This window comes from Marmota marmota, unplaced genomic scaffold, assembly GCF_001458135.2.
Source record: "Marmota marmota marmota unplaced genomic scaffold, marMar, whole genome shotgun sequence".
In the NCBI taxonomy this organism is placed as follows: domain Eukaryota; kingdom Metazoa; phylum Chordata; class Mammalia; order Rodentia; family Sciuridae; genus Marmota; species Marmota marmota.
The window spans coordinates 19,386,245-19,411,837 of NW_026000082.1; the positions used below are offsets into that span (position 1 = coordinate 19,386,245).

Sequence of the window (25,593 nt, forward strand, 5' to 3'; positions counted from 1 at the left end):
TAAAACCAACATACTATAGTGACACTGTCATACCAATGTTTATAGCAGATCAATTCATAATAGCTGAACTATGGAACCAATCCTAGGTATCCTCCAATAGATGAATTGGATAAAGAAAATGTGGTCTATATACTCAATGGAATATTATTCATCTTTAAAGAAGAGTGAAATTATGGCATTTGCCAGTAAATAAATGGAGTTGGAGAATATCGTGCTAAGTGAAATAAGCCAATCCCCAAAAAACAAAGGCCGAATGTTTTCTTTAATATGCGGATGATAATTCACAATATGGCAGGAAGCACTAGAGAAGAATAGCATTACCTTAGATTAGATAAAGGGAAGTGATAGGAGGGAAGAGGAGGTGATGTGGGGATAGGAAAGATAGTAGAATGAAATAGAGATTATTACTGTATGTATATATGTGACTGCATGACCAACATGATTCTACAAAATGTACACTCAGAAAAATGAGAAATTATGTCCCATCTATGTATATCAAAGTGCATAAATGCATTATACTCTCATGAATAATTAATTAAAACAAATTTTAAAAATTAAAAAAAGAATACAAGCAATAATAAGTGTTGACGAGGATGTGGGTGAAAAGGTAGACTCATATATTGCTGGTGGCACTACAAATTGGTGCAACCACTATGGAAAGTAGTATAGAGATTCCTTAGAAAATGGAATGGAACCACCATTTGACCCAGCTATCCCATCCTCGGTCTATACCCAAAGGACTTAAAATCAGCATACTATAGCAAGACAGCCACATCAATATTCATAGAAGCTCAATTCATAATTGCTAAACTGTGGAACCAATCTAGATGCCCTTCAACAGATGAATGGATAAGAAACTGTGGTACATATACACAATGGAATATTACTCAGCATTAAAAGAGAATAAAATTATGGCATTTGCAAGTAAACGGATGGAGTTGGAGAATATCATGCTAAACGAAGTAAGCCAACCTCAAAAAACCAAAGGCCAAATGTTCTCTCTGATAAGTGGATGCTGACCCATAATGGGGGTGGGGCATGGGGAGAATGGAGGAACTTCGGGCAAAGGGGAGAGAGGGAATGGAAGGGAACATGGGGGTAGAAAAAATAGTGAAATGAGATGAACATCATTACCCTAGATACATGTATGACTGCACATGTGGTGCAACTCTACATCATATACAACCAGAGAAATGAAAAGTTGTGCTCCATTTGTGAATCAAAATGAATTGAAATGCATTCTGCTTTCATGTATAACTAATTAGAACAAGTAAAAAGAAGCTCTTCTGTTTTTTTTTTTTCATTTTTTTTCCTGAAATTCTCATTAAGCATATTAACATTTTTCACAGGTTGTCCCACAGTTCTTGGACATATTGGAAAATACACACACTCTCACACACATACACCCACACACAGTGTTTGTTCTCCTTGCTTTAATTTAATAGAAATTTCATATATCCTCAAGCTCGGGGATTCTTAGCTGTGTTCAGTTTACTAATAAGCCCATTAAAGGTATTCTTTATTTCTGTTATGGTGTTTTTGGTCTTTACCATTACTGTATTTATGATTCTCTACTTACTTTATCTGTTTTTGCATGCTGTATACTTTATCCTTTAGAACTCAGCATACTAATCAGTTATTTTAAATTCCCTGCTTGATAATTCTAATATCTGTGCTATTACTGCTTCTGATGCTCTGTATTTTCAAAACTTTTGCCTTTTAAAAATTTTCTTCATTGTCTATTGGCTTTATTTCATTTATTTATATGTGGTTGCTGAGAGTCAAAACCAGTGCTTCACACATGCTAGGCAAGCACTGTACCACTAAGCCACAACCCCAGCCCAATTTTTGCCTTTTAATAGGTCTTATAATTTGTTTCTGATAGATTGGAAAGATACTCTGGGTAAAAGGAACTATTATATAGAGAACATTAATATTTTGGTGGTAAGGTGTGGAGGTAGGAAAAACTCTATAATCATATGTTTTAATCTTTAGTGAGCCTATGAACTATGACTTCACAAGTGCTTCTCAGTCTTTTTTCCCCTCTTGGGCAGAATAAGAAGGCAAGAGTTGGCTGGAGTTGGGTATTGCCTTCCTCTTAGGTCACTTAAGTTCTGATACAGGCGCAGCCTGTTAGGCACTTATTAACTAGTGTCTACTGTAGGCAGACCTGACTATTTCAAAGTGGTTCCTTTTCCCTGCCTCATCCTGGAAGACAAGGGGATTTTTCTCTGATAGTTATTATGAGAACCAGGTCGAGTTCCTAGGGTTGAACTCACCAAAGTAGGTGGCCCTCTGGAGTTTTTGTTCTCAGACTTGTCCACACCTAGTTACAGTCAGTTTGTCTATTACAGTTCAGGTTTTCCCATACTGGCACTGATTCTCATGGAGGTTTCTGCTCCAATATGTTGAGATTCTCTGTATCTATCTGTTTCTCTCCAATTCTGGGGGTAGCTGTTTGACCTGTGCACGAATACATTCAGGCTGCTATAACAAATATCTTCTACTGGGTAATTTATAAATAGAAATTTGTTACTCAGTTTTGGAGACAGGTAAGTCCAAAATCAATGTGGCTGTGGATGCAGTGACTAATAAAGGCTGTCTGCTACACAGATGGTGACTTATTTATGCAGAAGTAGGGCAAAGTGCTTCCTCAGGCCTCTTTATAAGAACAAGATTATCATTCATTGCCAAATAACCTCCTTAAGGTCTCACCTCACATTACCAACAAATAAGATTCCATTTTTGTGTGTGTGCTCACATGCACTGGTGCCCTAAGGAATTGAACCCAGGACCTCCTGCATGCTAGGCAAGCACTTTACCACTGAGTCACATCTCCAGCCCAGGGATTCAATTTTAACTTGTAAACTTTTCAAGGACACATTCAGATCAAATCAACTGGAAATGGAAACTGGAAGTTGATTTTACTATTATGAGTCTCCTAGACTCACCATGAATTTTCTGCAAAGAAACCAGGTGGATTTGCATTGAAACCCAACTCAATTTAGGGAGTATGGCCATCTTAACAAGATCAAGTCTTTTGATTCAGGAACACAGGATGTCTTTTTTGTTTATATTGCCTTGGTTTTCTTTCTATCATGTTTTACAGTTTTCAGGTACAACTCCCCCCCACCCAAGAATGTAGATCAAATCTGTGGCCTTGAACATGCTGGGCATGCACTCTACATTAGATACAACCCCAGCCTCACTTATTTTTTTCTTAATATTTATTTTTTAATTGTAGCTGGACACAATACCTTTGTTTTATTTATTTATTTTTATGTGGTGCTGAGGATCAAACCCAGGGCCTCCCAAGTACTAGGCGAGCGCTCTACCACTGAGCCACAACCCCAGCCCCAGCTTCTTTTATTTAAAAAATTATTTTAATGACATTAATTAAATATTTTAAACAGTTTAAGTATTTTTTTACTTTAAAAACACCCTTACATCAAATACATTAATTTAGTTACGATTACAATAATTTTGCTATTACACCTGTATGTATAGGAAGCCACAAATGCAGTATTCCGAGTAATCTCAAATCTATGGGTTAAGGGCTCTGTGGCAGTAAGGCCTAGACTTTGAGGCAGCCTGGAGCTCTACACGCAGGGACCAGCTCCAGACAGAGGAGCAGAGGGCGGCCGTGAACCCTTTTTTACTTGGCGGGCACCAAGCCAGTTTTTTTTTTTTTTTCATGCCTACCCCCAACTAAACTGAGTAGTAACTTAACTAGCTTCTGATGGTTTTGCCAAATAAATACATTTCCAAGTGATTCTTTGCCAGGCGATCGTCATCTTCCCTAACGGCCACCAAAGACATTGGCATCCGGATGGCTGGATTAGAGGGAGCAGGGATTACACTTTCATAAGGCTGAGAATATTCCACTTTACACAGAGGATATGCTAACCTGTCAGAGTCAAGTGAAAAATAAAATGTATATGTTTAAAACAATAAAGTGTGGTGCAAAGGGCTTCGGTGAATCAATCAAGTTCCAAAGTTTGCAGCCTGTGGCCCTCCTTTCCATGAAGAAGGCTACAAAATTAGACACTTGGCTTAAAAAAGTATGCCGAGCCTTGCATGGTGGCTCGAGTCTGTAGTCCCAGCATTCAGGAGGCTGAGGCAGGAGAACTGCAAATTTCAAAGGCAGCTTCAGCAATTTAGCAACACTCTGTCTCTAAACAAAATATAAAAAGGGCTGGGGATGTGGCTCAGTGATTAAGTATTCCTGGATCCAATCCCCAGCACCAGTAAATAAATACATAAATAAATAAGTGTATGCTGGTGTAGTCCCTTGGAAAGCACATTTTTTTCCTTTACAATTTATAAATGGTATAGAGGTCAGTTTAAGGTTCTCAGAATTCAGAACCTTGCTCACATTCGGAAACTGGAAGGTGTGGCACAAAATTCCTAATTTATCAATGTCCCAATGTGAATATTTGATCATAGTCAAACCTCTTCCTTCTTTTTCTCTGAATCTGAACCCAGAGTCTAAGTCTGAACTTGGAGGCTCTGTTTTAGATTATTTTTAACTTTAAGTGGTTGCTATTTGGAAAATGTTAGAAAAATAATTTTAATAAAATTACTGGATGAAGAATATTTTTGTTTTGATTAAACTACATCCATTCACCTTTAAAATGGAGATAATAATAGTACTTATTTCATAGGATTAGTATCTACCTCAAAGGATAAATGAATTAATATATGTAAAGTGTTTAGTATACAGTTTGGCACAACATAAGCATACTTCATAATGATATTATGTATTATTACTTTTGTTATTAGTGTCTCTGATTATAAAATAAGTGTTCACTGTAGAAAATGTAAAATAAAACAATAAAAAGGAATTCTATGGGTTAATAAAATATTAAATTTGTAAATTTTTAAAAAATATTTATTTTTTAGTTATAGGTGGACACAATGTCTTTATTTTACTTTACGTGGTGCTGAGGATTGAACCCAGTGCCTCACACATGCCAGGTGAGTGCTCTCCCTCTGAGCCCCAGCCCCAGCCCCAATTTTTAAATTTTTAATTGGCATATAATAACTTATGGGGTGCGATATTGTAATTCAATATATGTATGCAATGAAAACAATCAAATCAGGGTAATTAACATTTCCATTTTCTCATGTTACCATTTTTACATATCAGGGACTTTCAAATTCTTCTCCTTTCGTTGTTATTTTGCAGTGTATAATTAATCACTGTAGACTATACTTAGCCTATTGTGCTACTTAACTAAAAAGAGAGGCAGGGCACAGTGATGCATGCCTGTAATCCCAGCTACTCCGGAGCCTGAGGCAGGAGAATCACAAATTCAGGACCAGTCTGGGCAATTTAGTGAGACCCTATTTCAAAATTAAAAAAAAATGAAAAAGGCTGGGAATGTCGCTCAGAGTTAAAGTACCCCAGGTTCAATCTTCAATACTGAAAAAAAATGAAAATAAAGAGATATTAAGTCAATAAGACTGATAGAACTTTGTAATAGTTGAATGTGATGTTGATCATGTAGATCATGTTGATATCCTTCCTTCTCAGATCATCTTTACTACGATTGTAACCTGGTAAACCATCCCCTAGATCATGCAGGTATTGGCTTACTCTTGTACTTTTGACATTAGCTTCATCACCCACAGATATCAGAAAGATTAAATGATGGGCAACCCTGGGAAGCCAATGACTAATTAATATGAGGGTATAAAAGCCTATTTGCTATAACTAAAAGTACTATATACACTAGATACAAATATCCTACTCTAAACTGTCCACTGGGAGTAAGAAATTGCCTCTTTGGTATGAAGAATTTATTTATTAATGGAAGCTATATATTAAGCTGTTGAGAGTGACTATAATAATTGGTCCCAGAAGTTTACCAAGCAATTTGCAAAAGTACTTTAGAGATAATAAAAATACTTGTGGTTAGAAAAAAGGAAAATGAGTACTCAAAATTTATATTAGTTTAATGGATATAAAAATACCAGTTGAAAGGAGGATTAAGTTCTAGTGTGTTATAACACAAGAGGTGACTATTAACAATAACTTTAACAATAACTTATTGAATATTTCAAAATAATGAGAAGACATGAATGTGAATGTTTCCAACACAAAGAAATGATAAATATTTGAAGTAATATATATGTTACTTACCCTGATTTGATCATTGCACAGTGTACACATGTCTTCATATCACACTGTACATGCATAATGTGTTAATTTTAAAAAAATATATATTTTAGTTGTAGATGGATGCAATATCTTTATTCTATTCATTTATTTTTTTGTGGCACTGAGGATTGAACCCAGTACCACATACGTGTTAGGCAAGTGCTATACCACTGAGCCATAACCTCAGCCCCTAGAATGTTAATTTTTAAAAATTATTTGGACCTGGGTTGTAGTTCAGTAACAGAGTGCTTATGTAGCATGCACTAAAACCTGGATTTGCTCTATGGGGTAATGGAAATAATATATATTTTGATAGGTCACATGACATTATACTAGTGATGGTCTTATGATTGTGCTCTCTTAGCCTTTCCTGGGTCCTTCCTCATTTCTATCACAAGTGTTTCTCTTTAAAAACAAAAACAATCTTGCATGTTTAATAACATTTTGGTATCTGCTTTTAGGATATCCTGGACTAATAATGCAATTAGCAAAACTCACAACTGTATACCCCAAAAACACAAATTTTACTATCAGTAATTTATACCTCAATAAATTACTTTTTTTAATTTATTTTTTTATTGGTTGTTCAAAACATTATAAAGCTCTTGATATATCATATTTCATACATTAGATTCAAGTTGGTTATGAACTCCCAATTTTACCCCAAATACAGATTGCAGAATCACATCGGTTACACATCCACATTTTTACATAATGCCCTATTAGTAACTGTTGTATTCTGCTACCTTTCCTATCCTCTACTATCCCCCCTCCCTCCCCTCCCATCGTCTCTCTCTACCCCATCCACTGTAATTCATTTCTCTCCTTGTTTATTTTCCCATTCCCCTCACAACCTCTTATATGTAATTTTGTATAACAATGAGGGTCTCCCTCCATTACCATGCAATTTCCCTTTTCTCTCCCTTTCCATCCCACCTCATGTATCTGTTTAATGTTAATCTTTTCTTCCTGCTCTTCCTCCCTGCTCTGACCCAGCTATTGCCCTTCTTGGACTATTCCCTGAAGACCTTAAAAGAGCGTACTACAGGGATACTGCTACATCGATGTTCATAGCAGCACAATTCACAATTGCTAGACTGTGGAACCAACCCAGATGCCCTTCAATAGATGAATGGATAAAAAAAATGTGGCATTTATACACCATGGAGTATTACGCAGCACTAAAAATAAAATAAAATAAAAAGAATAACAAGACATAAAGGACAAAAGAAAAATATAAGTCACAGGGGCTTGGAAAAGTTCTCTCAGACTTGGGCCCCAGCCTCTCGGGCCCTGTGGTGTCTTGCTGTAACAGGGGTTCACTTGATGCTTTGACTATANACTAATAACATAATTATTACACTCAGAAGCCAAAGTCCTTCTCCTGGCAATCAAGGCACTATGTGATACTGCTCTTGGCATGTTTTCATATCCTGTGACTCTTCCTTCCTTTCACTAATGTTTCTCCAGAAACCATTATCATGTCATCTTCCACTTCTTTCCTCAGTACACCCCAGTAAAAATAGAAAGAAGCCTGAAGGTATAGCTCAGTGGTAGGATGCTTACCTAGCATGTGCAAGGCCCAGGGTTTGATCCCCAGTGCTGCTAAAATAATAATAATAATAATAATAATAAATAAGCTGCAGCTGGCAGAGAAGCGAGGTCTACATTCAAAGCATAAAGTGGACCACAGTTACACCCCTTTCCTAGACTTGGCCAAAGATCCTGCGCAGACCAAAGATGGGTACAGTGACCCACAGACGACGTTTCACACACTCTGTCACCACTCGTGCCTGGTGGAATCCAGCTCAGCACTCCATGAACCCACCAGGAGAAGCCTCCTGAAGTTTGCTGATTTCGCCTTGGGTCCTCTCACTGTCACAACCATAGCTGTGGGGAGGAATAGGGCGCCAACTGTTCCAACAAATGTGCTTTGGGTGGGCCAAAGACGTTAATGATGTGCGTTGCTTTTTCCTCCAAGATGAAGAGGGAAACAGTCTGTTCCTAGGAGAAAACTTGAATCCAGAGAAGAAAGAAGGGGAAGGGGACAGTGTGGCCATTTCGTCACACCCTCCCTTCCTTCCACTAAGATGCATGGCAGCTGCAATATTAATACTGCAGATGCTAAATTTGCTGGTAGGGGTTTGAAAACATTTGCAATGGGAAAGAAAGGGATTTTTGTTGTTTTTTAAATTTACTTTGGGTACTGGGGATTGAACTCAGAGGCACTTTACCACTAAATTATATCCCTAGTCCTCTTTATTTTTTATTTTGAGACAGTGTCTCACTAAGTTGCTTAGGGCCTCAGTAAGTTGCTGAGGCTGGCCTAGAATTTGAGATCCTTCTACCTCAGCCTCCTGAGTTGCTGGGATTACAGGTGTGCACCATCATGCCCGACATTGATGCTGTTTTTAAATGACTTCATATTTTGTAGCTCTTGCATCTATATGTATAGTAAGAACCAATGACAAGTGTTAAAGGCTTTTTAATTTCATAAATGCTAGAGTGCTCCTCCCAATCCAGGAACGCAGAAAAAGAAATTGTGAGATACAACTTCCTTGCTTTTTCACCACTGATGAACAAACTAGAATTTAAACTCTTGAGTATTAGGAACAGTAAATCTCCACACGGATGATATTTTACTATGAACTTTTTGGAGCCTCTAGACAAGGCAATCAACAGGAAAATAGAGCTGCTCAGCAGATGAAGACATCCTTTGGAGTTTTAAGAAGGAGATTCATAGTTGCTAAGGACCCCTTGTAACAATCATATCAGATCTTGTTAAATTAGACCTTTTCAGCTGATGATTTTCAACCTGTTGGGCATATTTTTGAGTGGGTCAACTTGGACTTTAAGAATGACAAGATAGGCCAGGGACCGTGGCACATGCCTGTAATCCCAGCAGCTCGGGAAGCTGAGGCAGGAGGATTGCAAGTTCAAAGCCAACCTCAGCAATGGGGAAGTGCTAAGCAATTCAGTGAGACCCTGTCTCTAAAAAAAATACATAGGGTTAGGGATGTGGCTATGAGTCTAGTGCCCCTGAGTTCAATCCCTGGCACTAAAAATAAAATAAAATAAAAAGAATAACAAGACATAAAGGACAAAAGAAAAATATAAGTCACAGGGGCTTGGAAAAGTTCTCTCAGACTTGGGCCCCAGCCTCTCGGGCCCTGTGGTGTCTTGCTGTAACAGGGGTTCACTTGATGCTTTGACTATATCCCTTGTGGCATTGAAACTACGTTTTTTTTCTTTTTTTCCAATCTCCTTTTTCCCTAAACTTCTCTTTCTTGATCTCCTTTTCTCATATCTTCTCCTTTCTTATCTCTCCTTCCTAATCTCATTTTTTTCCTGAGTCATCTCTATAGAAGCCCTCCTTTCTGCAGATGGGCAGAATCACAGCCTTTGGGGCAGGAGTCTCCTGTGTTTCTTTTATGCCAGCAAAGCAATAAACCTTCTTTTTCCTTTTTCTCAAAAAATAATAATAATAATAATAATAAGCCAGGTGTGGTGGCCCATGCCTATGATCCTAGTGACTCAAGAGACTGAGACAGGAAGATGGCAAGTTTGAGACTAGCCTCAGCAACTTAGTGAGAACTTTAGCAACTTACTAAGACTCTGTCTCAAAATAAAAAATAAAAAGGACTGGGGGCTGGGGATGTGGCTCAAGCGGTAGCGCACTCGCCTGGCATGCGTGTGGCCCCGGGTTCGATCCTCAGCACCACATACAAACAAAGATGTTGTGTCCGCCGAAAAAAACTAAAAAATAAATATTAAAAAAAAATAAAAAATTAAAAAAATTAAAAAAATAAAATAAAAAGGACTGGGATGCTGCTCATTGGTAAAGCACCATAGCTTTTATCCCCAGTACCAAAATGAATGAATGAATAAATGAATAAATAAATAAAATAGAAAAGTTAGCAAATGGAGAACCTAGCAAACAGTATGTCTTAGCCACAAAATTATCTGGGGCCTTGAGCAAGTTGGCATGCTCTATTTGCACTAGAGCCCCTTTAAAATTAAGCCCCAATCTCTCGAATTTCCTGATAAGTTGTTTTTCTGCAACTGAGCTTCCTCAAACTGAGAATGGAAACTGAGGACTGGCCTCAAAGCCTGGGAAGGAGACAGAAGGCCTCAAAAACAGGAATTATAACATATTCTCCTGGCTACTACTGCTTAGCTAAGTCTACATATGTTTATTTCCTGTTTTTTTTTTTTTGTCCCATAGTACCCCTTTTCCTCTTATAAAATCTGCTCACACCCAAATCTCCTAAAAATGCAGATATGAGAGAAAAGGTCTCCTCTCTTTTCCTCAGGGCCAGTTCCAAATAAACCTGTTTTCTTCCATCCACCTCTGCCTCCTGAATTTTATGGTTAAGCTACCAGCACCAAAATTTGCAATGCAGATAACAGAGTGAATAAGTTTTCTGGGACTTTTGAAAGTGACTTTTCAAGTCAATCACTTCAACCACCATCTTAGGAAATCCTAAAAATCCTTGACCCAAGTTTCTTCTCATGGTATCTACCAAGCCAAATTCTAACCCTGAACCAATCCAAATAGTTGCTTTTCTGAATCCAAGCAGGCTGCTAAGCATGGTAGAAGAAAAAAGCAGTCAACTAGGTAGGTTGACTAGGTAAATGACTGTAAACTGATAGTCACTAATTTCAAGGAAAACATGGTCCAAAAATATTAAATGGACAATTCTAGAAATAAACAATTCACAAATTTTGAATAACCTATTATAGTATTTTGTTATAATTGTTCTGTTTAATTATTAATTATTGTTGTTATCTCTTACTGTGCCTAATTTATAAGTTACACTTTAATATAGGGGCTGGGGCTGGGGCTCAGTGGTAGAGTGCTCGCCTAGCACATGCAAGGCACTGGGTTTGATCCTCAGCACCACATAAAAATAAATAAAATAAAGGTTTTGTGTCTAACTACAACTTAAAAAAAAAAAAACTTTACTATAAGGGGAGATGGAACTCTCTTGGGTGTTTTTTACAATGGGACTAATCCCATTCATGAGGTCTCCACCTTCATGACCTAATCACCCTCCTAAGACCCCCATCTCCAAACACCATTACCTTGGAGGTTGGAATTTCAAAATAGGAATCTGGTGGAGAGCATAAACATTCAGTCTACAGCATCATTTAATACTTATAACACTACCATAAAATAGGTATTCATTCCACTACTGATGAAGAAACTGAAGCATAGACAGGTAATTAGCCAAGAGTCACACAGCTAGTGAGAAACAGTCTGAATTTTTATCTCAAGTATTATGACTCCAGAGCTTGTGTTTTAATCATTACTAATGGACAATTTTACTTATGTTCTCTTAATGAGCTCTATCTTTCTCACTGATTTTACTATCACCAACAGTATTACCTTATTGCCTAAATCCCAAGGGAATCTACCATTCATGTTTACATTACAAGCAATGTTTTAGAGGGGGATTTATAGTTTTAGAAAAGAAGAAATGCTGACAAGTCAGAAAAGAGCAATTAAAAATTTAGAAAACTGAAAAAAAAAAAAAAAACCCAGAACAAATCCCAGAAAGCCAAAATAAGGTAATAATAAGCATAAGAACAAAAATTAATAAAGTAGGAAGCAAAAATACAATGGAAAGGATCTATAAAACCAAGTTAATTCTTTGGGGAAAAAAAAAAACTAAACTGAGAAAATTGTGGCATGACTGATCAAGAAACAAAGGAAGATGACAAAAACAAATAATAATAGGAATTTTAAAAGAAATCATAACTATAGATATCATAGAAATGATGTTAAGAATATTATTTTTAAAAATATTGTTTTCATTTTGTGCTACTGAGTTTTAAAATTTAACTTAAAAGGACAAATTTTTTAAAAATATAAATTAGCAAAACTGATATAAGAATAAATGGGAAACATGATAGTTTTGTAACCATTAAAGAGACTGTATCAAGAATTAAAAACGTTTGCACAAGCCCAGTACAGAAGGTGCACGCCTGTAATACCAGCAACTAGGGAGGCTGAGATAGGAGGATAGCAAGCTTGAGGTCTGCCTAGGTAATTAAGCAACCCTGTTTCAAAATAAAATATAAAGAGAGCTGGGAATGTTGCTCAGTGGTAAAGCGCCCCTGAGTTCAATCATTGGTACTGCAAAAACAAAACAAAACAAAACAAAACAAAAAGGACTAGGGATATAGCTCAGCTGGTAGAGTGTGTACCTTGCATGCACAAGGCCCTGATTTCAATACCCAGCAACAAAAAAAAAAAAAAAAAAGAAAGAAAAGAAAACTTTGCACAAAGGAAACATTAGACTCACACAGTTTTATAAGCAAGTTCAACATCTTTCAGTCTTAATCAAACTCATGCAGCAAACAAAGGAGAGGAAATAGCCCCAAATCCATGTTAGGAGGTTAGTTGTTCCATGGGTACAAAATTTTAGTTATGCTTGATGAATAAGTTCTAGAAATCTACTGTATAGCACAGTGCCAATACATACCAATATGGTATTGTTTACTTAAGAATTTTTAATAGGGTTCATCTCATATTAACTGTTCTTACTACAAAACAACAACAAAAACAACCAAATCGAAAAAGAAAACAAACAAAGGGACACAAGAGACCTTTGAGATGTTTTGAAGATGTCTGTAACTTGGATTATGGTGATGGTATCACATTTGTTTGCATATGTCCAAACTGGATGAATTGTACACATTAAATATATGCAGTTTTTGTATATCAAATATACTATACTAAAGTTAGTTTTTTAAATAATATAATAAAGGAAAATTGAAGGTCAGTCTCACTTATTAACTCAGATACACATATTGTAAGCAAAGTGTTAGCAAAGCAAATCCAGCAATGTAAGATAAATAATGAACACATGAGGACCAAGTAAAGTTTACATCAGAAATGAAGTCTGCTTTAACATTAAAAACCTACTAAAGTATTTAGCATATTAACAGACCATCTGACTATTAAAAGTCAGTATTCATTCATGAAATACTCAGGAGATGCCAATAAATATAGGGGTTAAAATCATAATAAGTAAATGTGTTAGGTGTTCCCATTATTATTAGTTGTAGTAGCATTAAGACTACTAAAGTATTAAGTAGTAGTACTATATAGAATGGAAGGGAATTAACTTAATCTTTTCTTTTTCTTTTTTAGTTATTAATGGACCTTTATTTTTATTTATTTATTTGTTTGTTTATATGTGGTGCTGAGAATTGAAGCCAGCGCCTCACATGTGCTAGGCAAATGCTCTACCATTGAGCTACAACCCCAGCCCAAGGAACTTCCTTAATTTTACAAGAGTATCTACAAAACAAACTACAGCAAACATTACATTTAATAGCAAAACATTATTTAAAGTCAAGAACTATGGAAGGTTACTTGCTATTACTACATTTTTTTTTAAATTAATAATTTTAGAAAGCTAGAAGTAACTAGGTTCTGCTTTAAGTGCTTTAATATGTTAACTAATTTAATTCTTACCACAAACTACATGAAATACACACAGTTTAACCAGAAAAATCTGAGTTACAAGAAAAGTTAAGCAGTTTTCTTAAGGTCTCAGAGTGATAGAGCCAGGTTTTGGACCTAGGTATTGGCTCCAAAGTCTATTCATTTACTCCTTCAGTATGCTACTCCTGTAATTAACCTCACACTCGTGATCTTAGCCAGCATTAATACAAGAAAAGGAAATAAACAGTATAAGATTTGTAGACAAAGAGACAAAACTGTCATGTGCAGGTGATATGTTTGTTCAGATAGAAAAATCTGAAAACCCCTACACAATTTTCTCATATTAATAAGGGAGTTAAACAAGGTCATCTATAAAATCAGTATATACAAGTGAACTTAATTTCTAATACCCCAACAATAAACATAAAATGAAATTCTTAAAAAGATAATAATGGCTGGGCATAGTGGTACATGCCTGTAATCCCAGCTACTCAGGAGGCTGAGGCAGGAGGACTGCAAGTTTGAGGCCAGCCTCAGCAACTTAGTGAGACCTTAAGAAAATTAGTGAGACCCTGCCTCAAAAACACAAACAAAAATTTATATATATATATATATATATATATATGAATAAAGGAGGGCTGGGGATGTGGCTCAGTGGTAGAGTGCTCCTAAGTTCAATCCCTGGTACCCCTCCTCAAAAAAAAAAATGAATACAAAATTCTTGTGGATAAAATAAAACCTAAATTTTTAAAAAATATTTTTTAATTTACTTTTTTTAGTTGTAGTTGGACACAATATCTTTATTTTATTTATTCATTTTTATGTGGTGCTGAGGATTGAACCCAGGGCTTCACACATGCTAGGTGAGCGCTCTACCGCTGAGCCACAAACTCAGCCCCTAAATTTTTTTTAGAATTTAATTTTATGAAATAAAAATACTCAATATCATGGAGACGTTAATTATCTACAAATTGTCCCATAGAGTTACTGAAACTCTAATAAGAACCTCACCTTCTGTGTGTGTATGTGTATGCAAGATATGTGTGTGTAAAACTAAACAGACTGATTCTAAAATCAATATAGAGGAATCAACATTGCCAGAAATAGCAGACACTACTGAAGAACAAGATCGGGAAACTTAATCTACTAGATATCAAGACTTTAAAAAGCTGCAGTAATTAAAACAGTAAGGCAGAAATGAATAGACCAATGAAATTGAATGAGAATGAATCACAGCCCAAAGGGAAATACAATATAGGAGGGAGCTGGCATTGCAGATCAGTGGAGAAATAAGAACTATTCAATATATGACAATTGTTTACATATATGGTGGTGGTGGGCAGATATGGGATCTCTATCCCAATCAGAACACAAAACTGCTTCTTAGTGACTTAAAGAATTAAATGTGTGGGGCTAGTTGCGGCTCAGTAGTAGAGTGCTCACCTAGTACACTGGGTTCAAACCTCAGCAGCACATAATAAACGATATAAATATATTGTGTCCACCTACAACTAAAACATAAAAATAAAAAAAGAATTAAATATGGATAGAGATATTTTAACACTTTTAAGAGAAAATACAAGATACGGTGAAGAAAGAGTTTCTTTTCCTTCCTTCCTTTTTTTTTTTTTTTTTTGTACTGGGGATTGAACCCAGAGGTGCTTTACCATTGAGCCACATTCTCAGACCATTTTATTTTTTACTTTAAGACAGGGTCTCACTAAGTTGCTTAGGGACTTGCTAAGTTGCTGAGAGTTTCTTAAACACACATCAATAGTGCAAAATAGGGCTGTGGTGAAGCGCTCAGTGGCAGAGCACTTGCCTAGCATGTGGATGTCCAGGGCTCAATCCCCAGCACTGCAAAAATAAATGAATAGGAGGAACATGAATAAATGGTTTAATAAATTGTAAAACTGTGAACTCTTGTTCATCAAAAGAGGCAATAAATAAAAGGTGTAGACAAACCACATGGGGAAGAAAATATTGACAATATGTATGATAAAAAAAAAATCCTTGTGGTGCATTCAGTACTCATCTGTAATCCCAGTGATCTGGAAGGTTAAGGCAGAAAGATGGCAAGTTTGAGGACAGCCTCAGCAATTAGCAAAACTCTCAGCAATATTTTGCTGAGACCCTGTCACAAAATAAAAAATAAAAAGGACAAGGGATGTGGCTTGGTAGTAAAGTGTCCCTCAGTTCAATCACTAGTACCCGACTCCCCCCCCAAAAAAATCCTCATATGAATCAATTTTAAGAATCAGTTAAGGCTAGGGATATAGCTCAGTTGGTAAAGTACTTCCCTTGCATGTACAAGGCCCTGGGTTCCAACCCCAGAACCCCTCCACACACACATAAAAAAAGCCAAAAAACCTCTTAGTATACAACCAGAGATATGAAAAATTGTGATTTATATGTGTAATTTGAATTGTAGTAATGCATATATATAATGTCATACATAACAAATTTGAATAAAACAAATAAAAAAACAGTTATCAGGGTACAGTGGTGTGCTCCTGCAATCCCAGTGGCTCAGAAAGCTGAGGCAGGAGGATTGAGAGTTCTAAGCCAGCCTCAGCAAAAGCGAGGCGCTAAGCAACTCAGTGAGATCCTTTCTCTAAATAAAATACAAAATAGGGCTAAAGATGTGGCTCAGTGGTCGAGTCCCCTGAATTCAATCCCTAGTACCAAAAAAAAAAAAATCATTTAAAAAATGGGTAAAACTCATGAGTAGTCTTTTATAGAAAAAGATACTCAATTGGTCTACATTTGTGCAAAATACAAAATACCATAGACTGCATGATTTAAACAGCAGAAATTTATTTCTCACAGCTCTGGGGGACTGGGAAGTAGATTTCTTTCTTTTTTTTTTTCCTTTTCTTTCTTTTCTTTTTTCTTTCTTTCTTTTTTTTTTTTTCTTTTTTCTTTTCCTTTTTAGTGCTAGGGATTGAACACAAGGACATTTTACTTCTGAGCCACCTCCCCAGTCCTTTTTATTTTTTATTTTGAGATAAGTTCTCACTAAATTGCTTAGAGCCTTATTAACCTCCAGAGGCTGGCCTCAAAGTTGCAATCCTGTTTGCCTTATTTAAACTTGTTTGCCTCTGAAAGGCCCCATCTCCGAATACTATCACATTGGGGCTAGGGCTTCAACATGTGAATCAGAAACAATTCAGTCTGTAACACTCTATAAACATCTTTTTACTACCTAATATCACTAATAATCAGGGAATGCAAATGAAAATAAACATGAAATACCACTTTACACCTACCAGATAATACAGTATTGAAACTTCTAACAATATTAAATGCTGTCAAGGATGCAAAGCAAAAGAATGCTATTCACTGCTGATGGGGATATAGATTGGAACAAACAATTTGGAAAAGAAATATTTTCTAGGGAGATCAAAGATGCACACAGATCCTGTTGCAGCAATTTTTCTTCTGGGCATATGCTGAGAGCCACAGCCGAGTGGGAATGACGCAGGGCATTTGTGCCAGAAGGGAGTGGTTGAGAGGTGATGCCAGGGAGCCATTGAGATGGTTATGTTAAGCTGTGTATTCAATTGTATATTAGACCCCTGCTGTCTGCCTTGGGCACCCACTACTTTGGAGTTCTCTCGGTTGATTCCTGGAGAGTTCGCATTGGTTGGGGAAGTTCCGGAGGTGGGATTTTCCGGTTGGTGGTTGCTGGAAGGGCGGCGTGGGTGGCGTTCACAGGATTTGAACCTAGAAGTGCCTCCTGGCGGCTCGGTTATTTTGTGCCCAGCCAGACTGTGGCAGGCATACACCCTAAAGCAGAGCTTTTCAAATTGGTGAGTCGAAGCCAATAGTAATTAAAAGTAAAATAGTAATAGTGAAATTAATTTTAGTGGTGCTGAGGCTTAATTTTTCGAAAAGTAAGATCATGACTCTCAAATGTAAAATGAAATAGCAAATCTTTTATCTCCTAATGAGAGAGCCAGCAGCATGTTATAGGAATTTCATATGAATTTACTAAAAATCAGAAATGTTGAAATGAATCTTCAAAGAAGAGCAAAAGCAGCTTAATATTGATAATGGAGATAAGATCATACCTGAGATAAGATCTTATTGGAGATGGAGTCGTGTTCTTAGTTCTTGTGTCTTTTTTTTTTTTTTTTTAACTTTATTTATTTTTATTTGATGCTGAGGATTGAACCCAGTGCCTCACACAAGGGAGGCAAGCGTCCTGCCACTGAGCCAAATCCCAGCCCTGAATTCTTGTGTCTTTGAATGAGAGGATTTCAAGCAAGGCACAGGACTTAGTGAAGGTATAGCGAAGTTTATTAGAAGAGAAATAAGAAGGGGATGGTGGAAACACTATCAAAGGAGAGTAGGTCCTCTCAGAGAGAAGAGCAATAATTCACTTCTTTGTGTCCCAGCTTTTATTGGGTAGGAAGGAGACTGTTAAAAGGTCCCATCCAAGTATCATCTCTTGTCTCTGGATTGACAGAGTACATTAGCTAACAACTTAAGGGCATGCCTTTGTCATTGGCCTGGCTGACCAGTCCTAACTGAAACTGGTTTTACAGAATTTATGGTTGGTGGGGCCCAGTCTTAATCATCTTGCTTTCCTAGTCTGGAAATCTCTGGTCTGTTGTTTGTGTAGGGTCTTGCTTAAGATGTCTTAGTAATTAAGCCATTTGAGCAAACATATCTCTGCCTTCCCTTAATTTATCTATGTTCCTCCTGTTGTAAGAGGAATAGTTTATAGGGCCAAGATCAGACAAGGGTCCTGAAATAACTATTTTGTAAGACCTTCCACACCACTGAAGAAGGTCTGTTGATGAACTGATTTGCTCTATATTAAGTGTTTTCTAAAACTCCTGACATGCTCATATCAAAAAATATGAAGGCTGGGCACGCTGGCGCACGCCTGTAATCCCAGTGGCTTGGGATGCTGAGGCAGGAGGATCCCGAGTTCNACAGGGTCACGACTGCGCGCGCAGGGCCTGAGCCGGCGCCGGCGGGAAGGGGAAGCGGCGGGTAAGAAGGGCCTGCGTCCGCGGTGCGACTGTGATGGGTCTGGGAACTTCCTCTTCTGCTGTGTCCGGCTGTGTCCGGCTCTGAGGACCGGGAGGACTGGACGGAGTGGAGCTCTGGAACTGGTTTCTCTTCTCCTGCCCTGTCGTCTCAGGCGTACCTCTGGCAGTGTTTTCTCCCTCACTGGAGCGTCCTCTTATTTGGAAAGCTGAGGCCTCTGCTGTCCCCGCTGCACTGGAGAAAAAGGGGCCATGTCCCTGGCTGCCCTGCTGCCCCCTCAGTCGTTTGAGATCCCTTGCCTGCCCTTTCGGAAGCTGCGGATTGAGTGTCCACCTTTAGTGTTGCAGGAGGTTATGGGTAGTTCTATAGGTCCGGCCCCCTAGCCAAGCACTTAGAACCTCAGTTTTGTTTTTCTGGTTTTTCTTTCTCTCCCTCCTTCCTTTTCTCTCCCACCATCTACCCTCTTCTCTGACAGTCCAGAATTCTTTCTGACACCGTTTGCTGAAGCAGCTTCCAGATACTCTCTGCGTGCATCCAAGGCCAGTAAACACAGGTCTTTACTTCTCAATAATCTGTCTTTCAAGTTTGGGTCGCTTGAGGCATGGTCTTACATCCCTCTGCAATGTCCCAGGATCCTGCTCTTTTCCTTTGGAAAAAGGATCACCCCGCCTGCCACCTTTTGGAATGAGGGACTCCACTGGCAGCGGGATAGTGTCAGCAGATACTAAGAAAGTAGTAGGATTTCTGCTGTATGCCACCAGAGTGGGTTATTCAGCACTCTTTATGGTAGCAGGAGGCAACATTTTAATTGAGTGGCTGTGCTTGATGCTTAAGTAGGGGATGAAGGGGTTACCCTGTAGCTGAACCACTGGGGTTCAAAATCTGCTGACAGGGAGAAATCTGTCAGAGAAAAGATTGAAAACGTTGTCATGTTTAACAATATCTGCTAGTTGAATTTCTATATGTTAATTAAATATACATGCTGGGGCTGGGGTTGTGGCTCAGTAGTGGAGTGCTTGCCTAGCAAGGGTGAGTCACTGGGTTCAATCCTCATCATCAAATAAAAATTAATAAATAAAAAGTATTGTATCCATCTACAATTAAAGAAAATGTACATGCTGATGTGAAGTTTTAGCAGCTACCTTAGAACCATTCAAATTTTTCAATAAGTTAATTCCTAGATAGTCATGATAATTGGCTTAGTTATTTTAACTTTGATAAGCTTGACTGGATACTATAAATGGAACTATTTTACCTAATGTCAGCCCAATCATTTCTTTCAATCTTACTTTGAATTCTCCTTGCTACCTAAATTATAAAACCTTAGTCATTTTAGGTTTCCTTTCTGCTTTCTTTCCATATCTCTTATATTAGAGGATATTATGATTTCTTTATTCTAAAAAGTAATTTGGATTTATCCCTTAGATTCTCATTCCTGACACCGTTTTTTTAAAAATATTTTTTAATTGTAGATGGACACAATATCTTTATTTTATTTATTTTTATGTGATGCTGAGGATCAAACTCAGTGCCTCACACTTGCTAGGCAAGTGTTCTACCATTGAGCCCCAGCCCCTCTAACACTGTTTAATAGAAGTTTGTTATCTCTTAGATCCTGCCTCTGAAAAACCATACAGTTCTGAAATATGGCTGTTGTTCATGTTTATTTTTGTTAAACCTATGAAAATTCAGGTCCAAATTTCTGTGCTTGGGTTTCAAGGCCCTTTCTCTATAACGTAGGCTAATAAATTCTTTGTAATGTGATATGGTGGAAAAAGCCATGGACTTAGAGTCAGACCACCTGGATTCAGATGAAACTGTCATTATACTAAAACTGTATCTTTGGGGAAACTTTGAGCTTAATGAAATTTCCTTCTCTCTCATCTTAGATAAGATTGTCTTTCCCCCCCCCACTTCTTAATTATTCTGAGAATTACAATTAGTATGTAAAGAAGCTAAAGTAAACAAAAACCAACCTAAGTTATTATTTCTCATTGTATTTCTCAATTGTTTAACAAACATTTGAAAAGCTAATATATGTTGAGATAGGTACTAGAGCTATGAAAGGTAGTCCTTCCCTACCCTTAAGGGACCCTCTTTCAAAAAACTGTGTGTGTGTGTGTGTGTGTGTGTGTGTGTTGGGATTAGAATGTTAGGGTATCTGACAAGATAGAGTGAGACAAGAGCTATAAAATAGGTGTAAGCTTAAGGTGATCACCAAACCCAGAGGGGTGAGGGACAGGGAAGGCTTCCTGTAGAAAGTTATATTTGAACATAGGCTAGATTACCACAAAGATCCAGAAAGACTTTTGTGTGTTAAGGGAAGCAAACAAATTGAAGAATTTTAAGTAGACATTTGGACTGATCACAATGTTTTATTTTATTTTTTTTAAAACTCTTTCTTTCTCTCTGTCTTGGTTGTAGATGGATGCAATACCTTTATTTTATTTATTTATTTATTTATTTTATGTGGTGCTGAGAATCGAACCCAGTTCCTCACACATGCGAGGCAAGTACTCAACTACTGAGCTACAACCCCAGCCCCTCATTTATTATTATTATTATTTTTTTTAAGTTGTAGAATGACCCAGTACCTTTATTTATTTATATGTGGTACTGAAGGTTGAACCCAGGGCCTCACACATGCTAGGCAAGTGCTCTACCACTGAGCCACAAACCCAGCCCTTATTAATTTATTTTTATGTGATGCTGAGGTTCAAACCCAGTGCCTCACATGTGCTAGGCGAATGCTCTACCACTGAGCCACAACCCCAGCCATGATCATAATTTATTTTTGAAAGTTCATTCTGGCTGTGATGTGTGCTTCCTTACTGCAGTGTGCAAAAACTTTGCGATTGTGCCTTATTTTCTTTACCCAGAGGAGCATATGAACGCTCCTCATACTTTAATGCTGTTTATCTTTTAGTATCCAATTCAGGTCCCATTTCTTCTGTGAGATAGCTCCAAATGTTTTAGCACCCATTATTTATTCTCTTCTCTGAAACTGTATTAGAAGTAGTACCACAAGATTTAGTCCTGTTTGTTTCATGTGTATTTGATATCCCTAAGTAAATTATAAGCTTAAGGAATTTTAAATACAAAAACATGTTTTTTGATCTCTTTGTATTTTGTTTTTCAGGGTAAGAGCAGACTATGGGCAATAGTCCTTTTAATTAATCTGCGATCATTATGGCGAATGAAGGCCATTCCAAGGCTGGTGATAATCCATTTTCATCAGACAAACATGCTCAACTCATCTTGGCCCAGATCAATAAAATGAGAAATGGACAGCATTTTTGTGATGTGCAGTTGCAAGTTGGGAAGGAAACTTTTAATGTTCATCGACTAGTTTTGGCTGCTAGTAGTCCATACTTTGCAGCTTTGTTCACTGGAGGAATGAGAGAGTCCTCAAAAGATGTTGTGCAGATTCTAGGAATTGAAGCTGGAATCTTTCAGTTACTTCTGGATTTCATTTACACAGGTATGTTACATGAGCCTGTTGCTTTGAGTGAAGAATGATACAATCACTCATACTCTGTGATAGGAACAGAAGTCTATCTAACTTATATGGAAGGTAACTTAGTAAACTTCAAAAAGTTTTTTTTTTTTTTTTAGGTGAGATCTCACTTTGTTATCCAGGCTGGCCTTGAATTCTCAGGCTCAAGTGGTCCTTCTGCCTTATCTTCTGGAGTATTGAGGACCATAGTTACACACCATGTCCAGCAAAAGTTCTCATATTTTGACCCAATACTCCTTTTCTAGGAATCCTAAGGAATTAACTAGTGATGCAGGCAAATATTTGTGAACCACATTTTTGTGTGTGTGTGAACCACAATTTTATTGTGACATTATTTATAATAATATATAATTGGATGCAATGTAATTGTCTCTCAGTGGGTTGTGCAATTAAATAAATCATGGTGTGTGTGTGTGTGTAATGGACTATTTCTTAGAACCTGATGAAAATCTACAAAAATATGGTTTCATGGGAGAAAGTTTATAATATACTAAATGAAAAAAATGAGAATATAAATTCAACCTAAATTTTGCAAAAAAAAAGTTGTGTGCATGAGAAAGAGATTAGAATGTTGATAAGTGTTTATCAACAGGTGGTTGAATATACAAATATTCTTATTTTACCCTTCCCCCCTCAAACTGTTTATAATCAGCATGCATTATTTTAGTTAAAACTTATTTTTAAAACATTTTGAAGCATTTCTATGACATTAAAAAATGCATATAAGAACTAAATATAGTCTTAAATGATATGCAACATTCATATGCATAGATACAAGAGTTGAAAGAAATACACTGAAAGTGTTAATACAGTGTGTCTGTGATGGAAAATGTGTGATTTTCCTTTTATTTTTATGCTTTTCTGTTTAAAAGTTTTTTCCACAGTGAATATATATTACTCTTAAAATCAGAAAAAAAAAAGTTTGAAAACAAAACCTGTTTATTTGGGTTAGTTTTGACAATATACTATGCTCTTCTCCTTTTTTTTTTTTTTTTCATTTTTGATTGAACCCAGGGTGCTTAACCACTGAGCTACACCCCCAGCACCTTTTAGTTTTTTTTTATTTTAAGACAGGGTCTTCTTGCTAAGTTGCTTAGGGCCTTTCCAAGTTGTTGAGGCTGGACTCGAATTTGCAATCCTCCTGATTCAGCCTCCAAGTCACTGTGATTACAGGCATGTGCCACCAATGCTGCTTACTGTGCTGTTCAAGAGACTACTTTGTACAAGATAAACAAAGTATTGTTTTTTTCATGCATGGCATTTAAATATACAAAGTGACAAAAAGTGATTTCTTTTCTCTGTATTGTTTCATATTCCTTTTTTGGTAAATTTTAGAAAAACAATGATAATCTTAATTTGGGGACTATAATTAATTATCTTTTATTTGCTAAAAACAGTGCAGTTCTTACATTGAGGGATTCTTGAACTCATTACTCCAAATGACTTGTATAGGCTAATTAAACTCCTTCCTAAATTCTTCCTGCTTCATTTATTTGGAAAAAAAAATGAATCAGCCCAAATTAATCCATAGAATTAGTATTGAACAATATAAAAACAGAAGAAATATCAGAAGTTGTCTATTCTGCTTCTGTTGTCTGACTGTAGCAACAAGATATTTAGTGGAAAAAATGTTCATTCATGGCTTCATCACCATATTGCTGGTGATGAGCACTTCCATCAAAGAAGTTAAAGGTGGTCCGCCAAGAACTAAAAGCTATCGAGCACATTGGGGTAAAATAATATTGTGGAGGATTGACATTTGAGGTAAAATCAGTTACCAGTTATTTCCAACAGCGTTTAGCTGCTGGAAATAGACATAACATAGCTTGCTAATATAGGAGTTTATTTTTCCACAAAAATAAATACATAGTAGGCATTCCAAGCCTGATGTGGTGGCTTTATAATATTATTAGTGTCCAAATATTTAAAAAAAATTTTTTTTTTAGTTGTAGATGGACACCGTACCTTTATTTCATTTATTTATTTTTATGTGGTACTGAGGATTGAACCCAGTGTTTCACACTTGCTAGGCAAGCACTTTACCACTGAGCTACAACCCCAGCCCCTAGTGTCCAAATATTCTAATATTTTGCTCCATTATCTATAGGTTATAGCTTCCACTCTCTTACTCACTAACCTCCAGCCAGGAGGGAGGAAGGGAGAAAGACAAAAGGGTCTGCCATATGAATCTATGTTTTTTAAAATTTTTCTGGTAGTCCTTCCTAACAACTACTGCCTGTATGCTGAGGGTCATACTCATTTAACATTTCATATCTGTCTGCAGTTTTCAGCAGGGCATAGTTGCCACCCAAAACAAAATCAAGTTTCTCTTAGTAAGGATGAAATTAAAATGTATTGAGACAGGGAAATTTGTAGTCTTTGACACAATTAGTTCTTACAATAATGTTCTTTTATTTTCATTGTAATACCATTTCTTATTTTGGCATGTGGGGACAGCAAATCTATTATTCAATTTATCTCTCCTTTGATCTCTCTTTCTTTACTAACCATTCACAATTCTAAGGTGTCTTTTTTTTAATATTTATTTTTTAGGTGTAGATGGACACAACACAGTGCCTTTATTTTTATGTGGTGCTGAGGATTGAACCCGGGTCCCACCCATGCTAGGCAAATGCTCTACTGCTGAGCCAGAATCCCAGCCCTAAGGTGTCTTAATGTGTATTTCTCATCTTAGGTTTTTATGCACTTCACTTGGAGTCTACTGACTTGGGTTTGAGATCTAACTATGGCACTAATTAACTGAGTGATACTAGACATTTCATTTAACATTAGTCAATCATTCATTCATTCTTTTAACAAATATCTATTGAATCCATTTTTGAGTTAGGCGCTGGAATATGACAGTAAATGAGACAAAGTCTCTGCCTTAACAGAGCTTTATAGTTGTGCAGGTTAGGTGCTTACAAAATACAAATAAGCCTGTGAGTATCTCTTTTTCTTTATTTGTAAAGTGGAGAACATAGCACTTTATAGTTCATGTAAAGGTTGAATGAGATAAATTTTAGCAAACATGAAAGTCCTTAGTAAACTATAAAGTTCTGTTAAGTTGAAGGGCATTCTTTTCTTACTCTCAAGCAACTCTTGGTATTATCCATCTAATAGTAGTCATTCAGTCCTCTTACATCGAAACCCATGATCTGATCTTATCCAAATTTGCAGTGAATTCCCATTCATTCCAGTAGTCTAACCTCAGTTTTCTCTGTAGCCCCTACCACCAACTCCCCCGACTTGCTGGATTTCATTTTTTATACTTTTGGAAAATTTTCAGTTTGCATTCATTGAGCCATATCCTTCCTTTCACCTTAATCTATTTGGCCATTTAAAAAAAAAACATTTTTTAGTTTTTGATGGACCTTTATTTTATTTATTTGTATGTGGTGCTGAAAATCAAACCCAGTGCCTCACGCATGCTAGGCAAGTGCTCTATCACTGAGC

General features: G+C 36.9%; 1 protein-coding gene across 3 annotated transcripts in view; it reads left to right on the forward strand.

The window, feature by feature from the left end:
* Positions 1–4,952: 4,952 nt before the first annotated feature.
* LOC107141814 (intracisternal A particle-promoted polypeptide) overlaps positions 4,953–25,593 on the forward strand; it is a 51,557-nt gene continuing 30,916 nt past the window's right edge. The window contains exons 1-2 of one of the 3 annotated variants that reach the window (XM_015485069.2): positions 4,953–4,977; positions 21,760–22,101. In XM_015485069.2, coding sequence (XP_015340555.1) covers positions 21,810–22,101 — 292 coding nt within the window. In that variant the 5' untranslated portion in view covers positions 4,953–4,977; positions 21,760–21,809. Of the gene's footprint in view, positions 4,978–18,565; positions 18,624–21,051; positions 21,130–21,759; positions 22,102–25,593 lie in introns of those variants that run through there. The other 2 variants (XM_015485068.2, XM_048815462.1) reach the window with 2 other exon arrangements.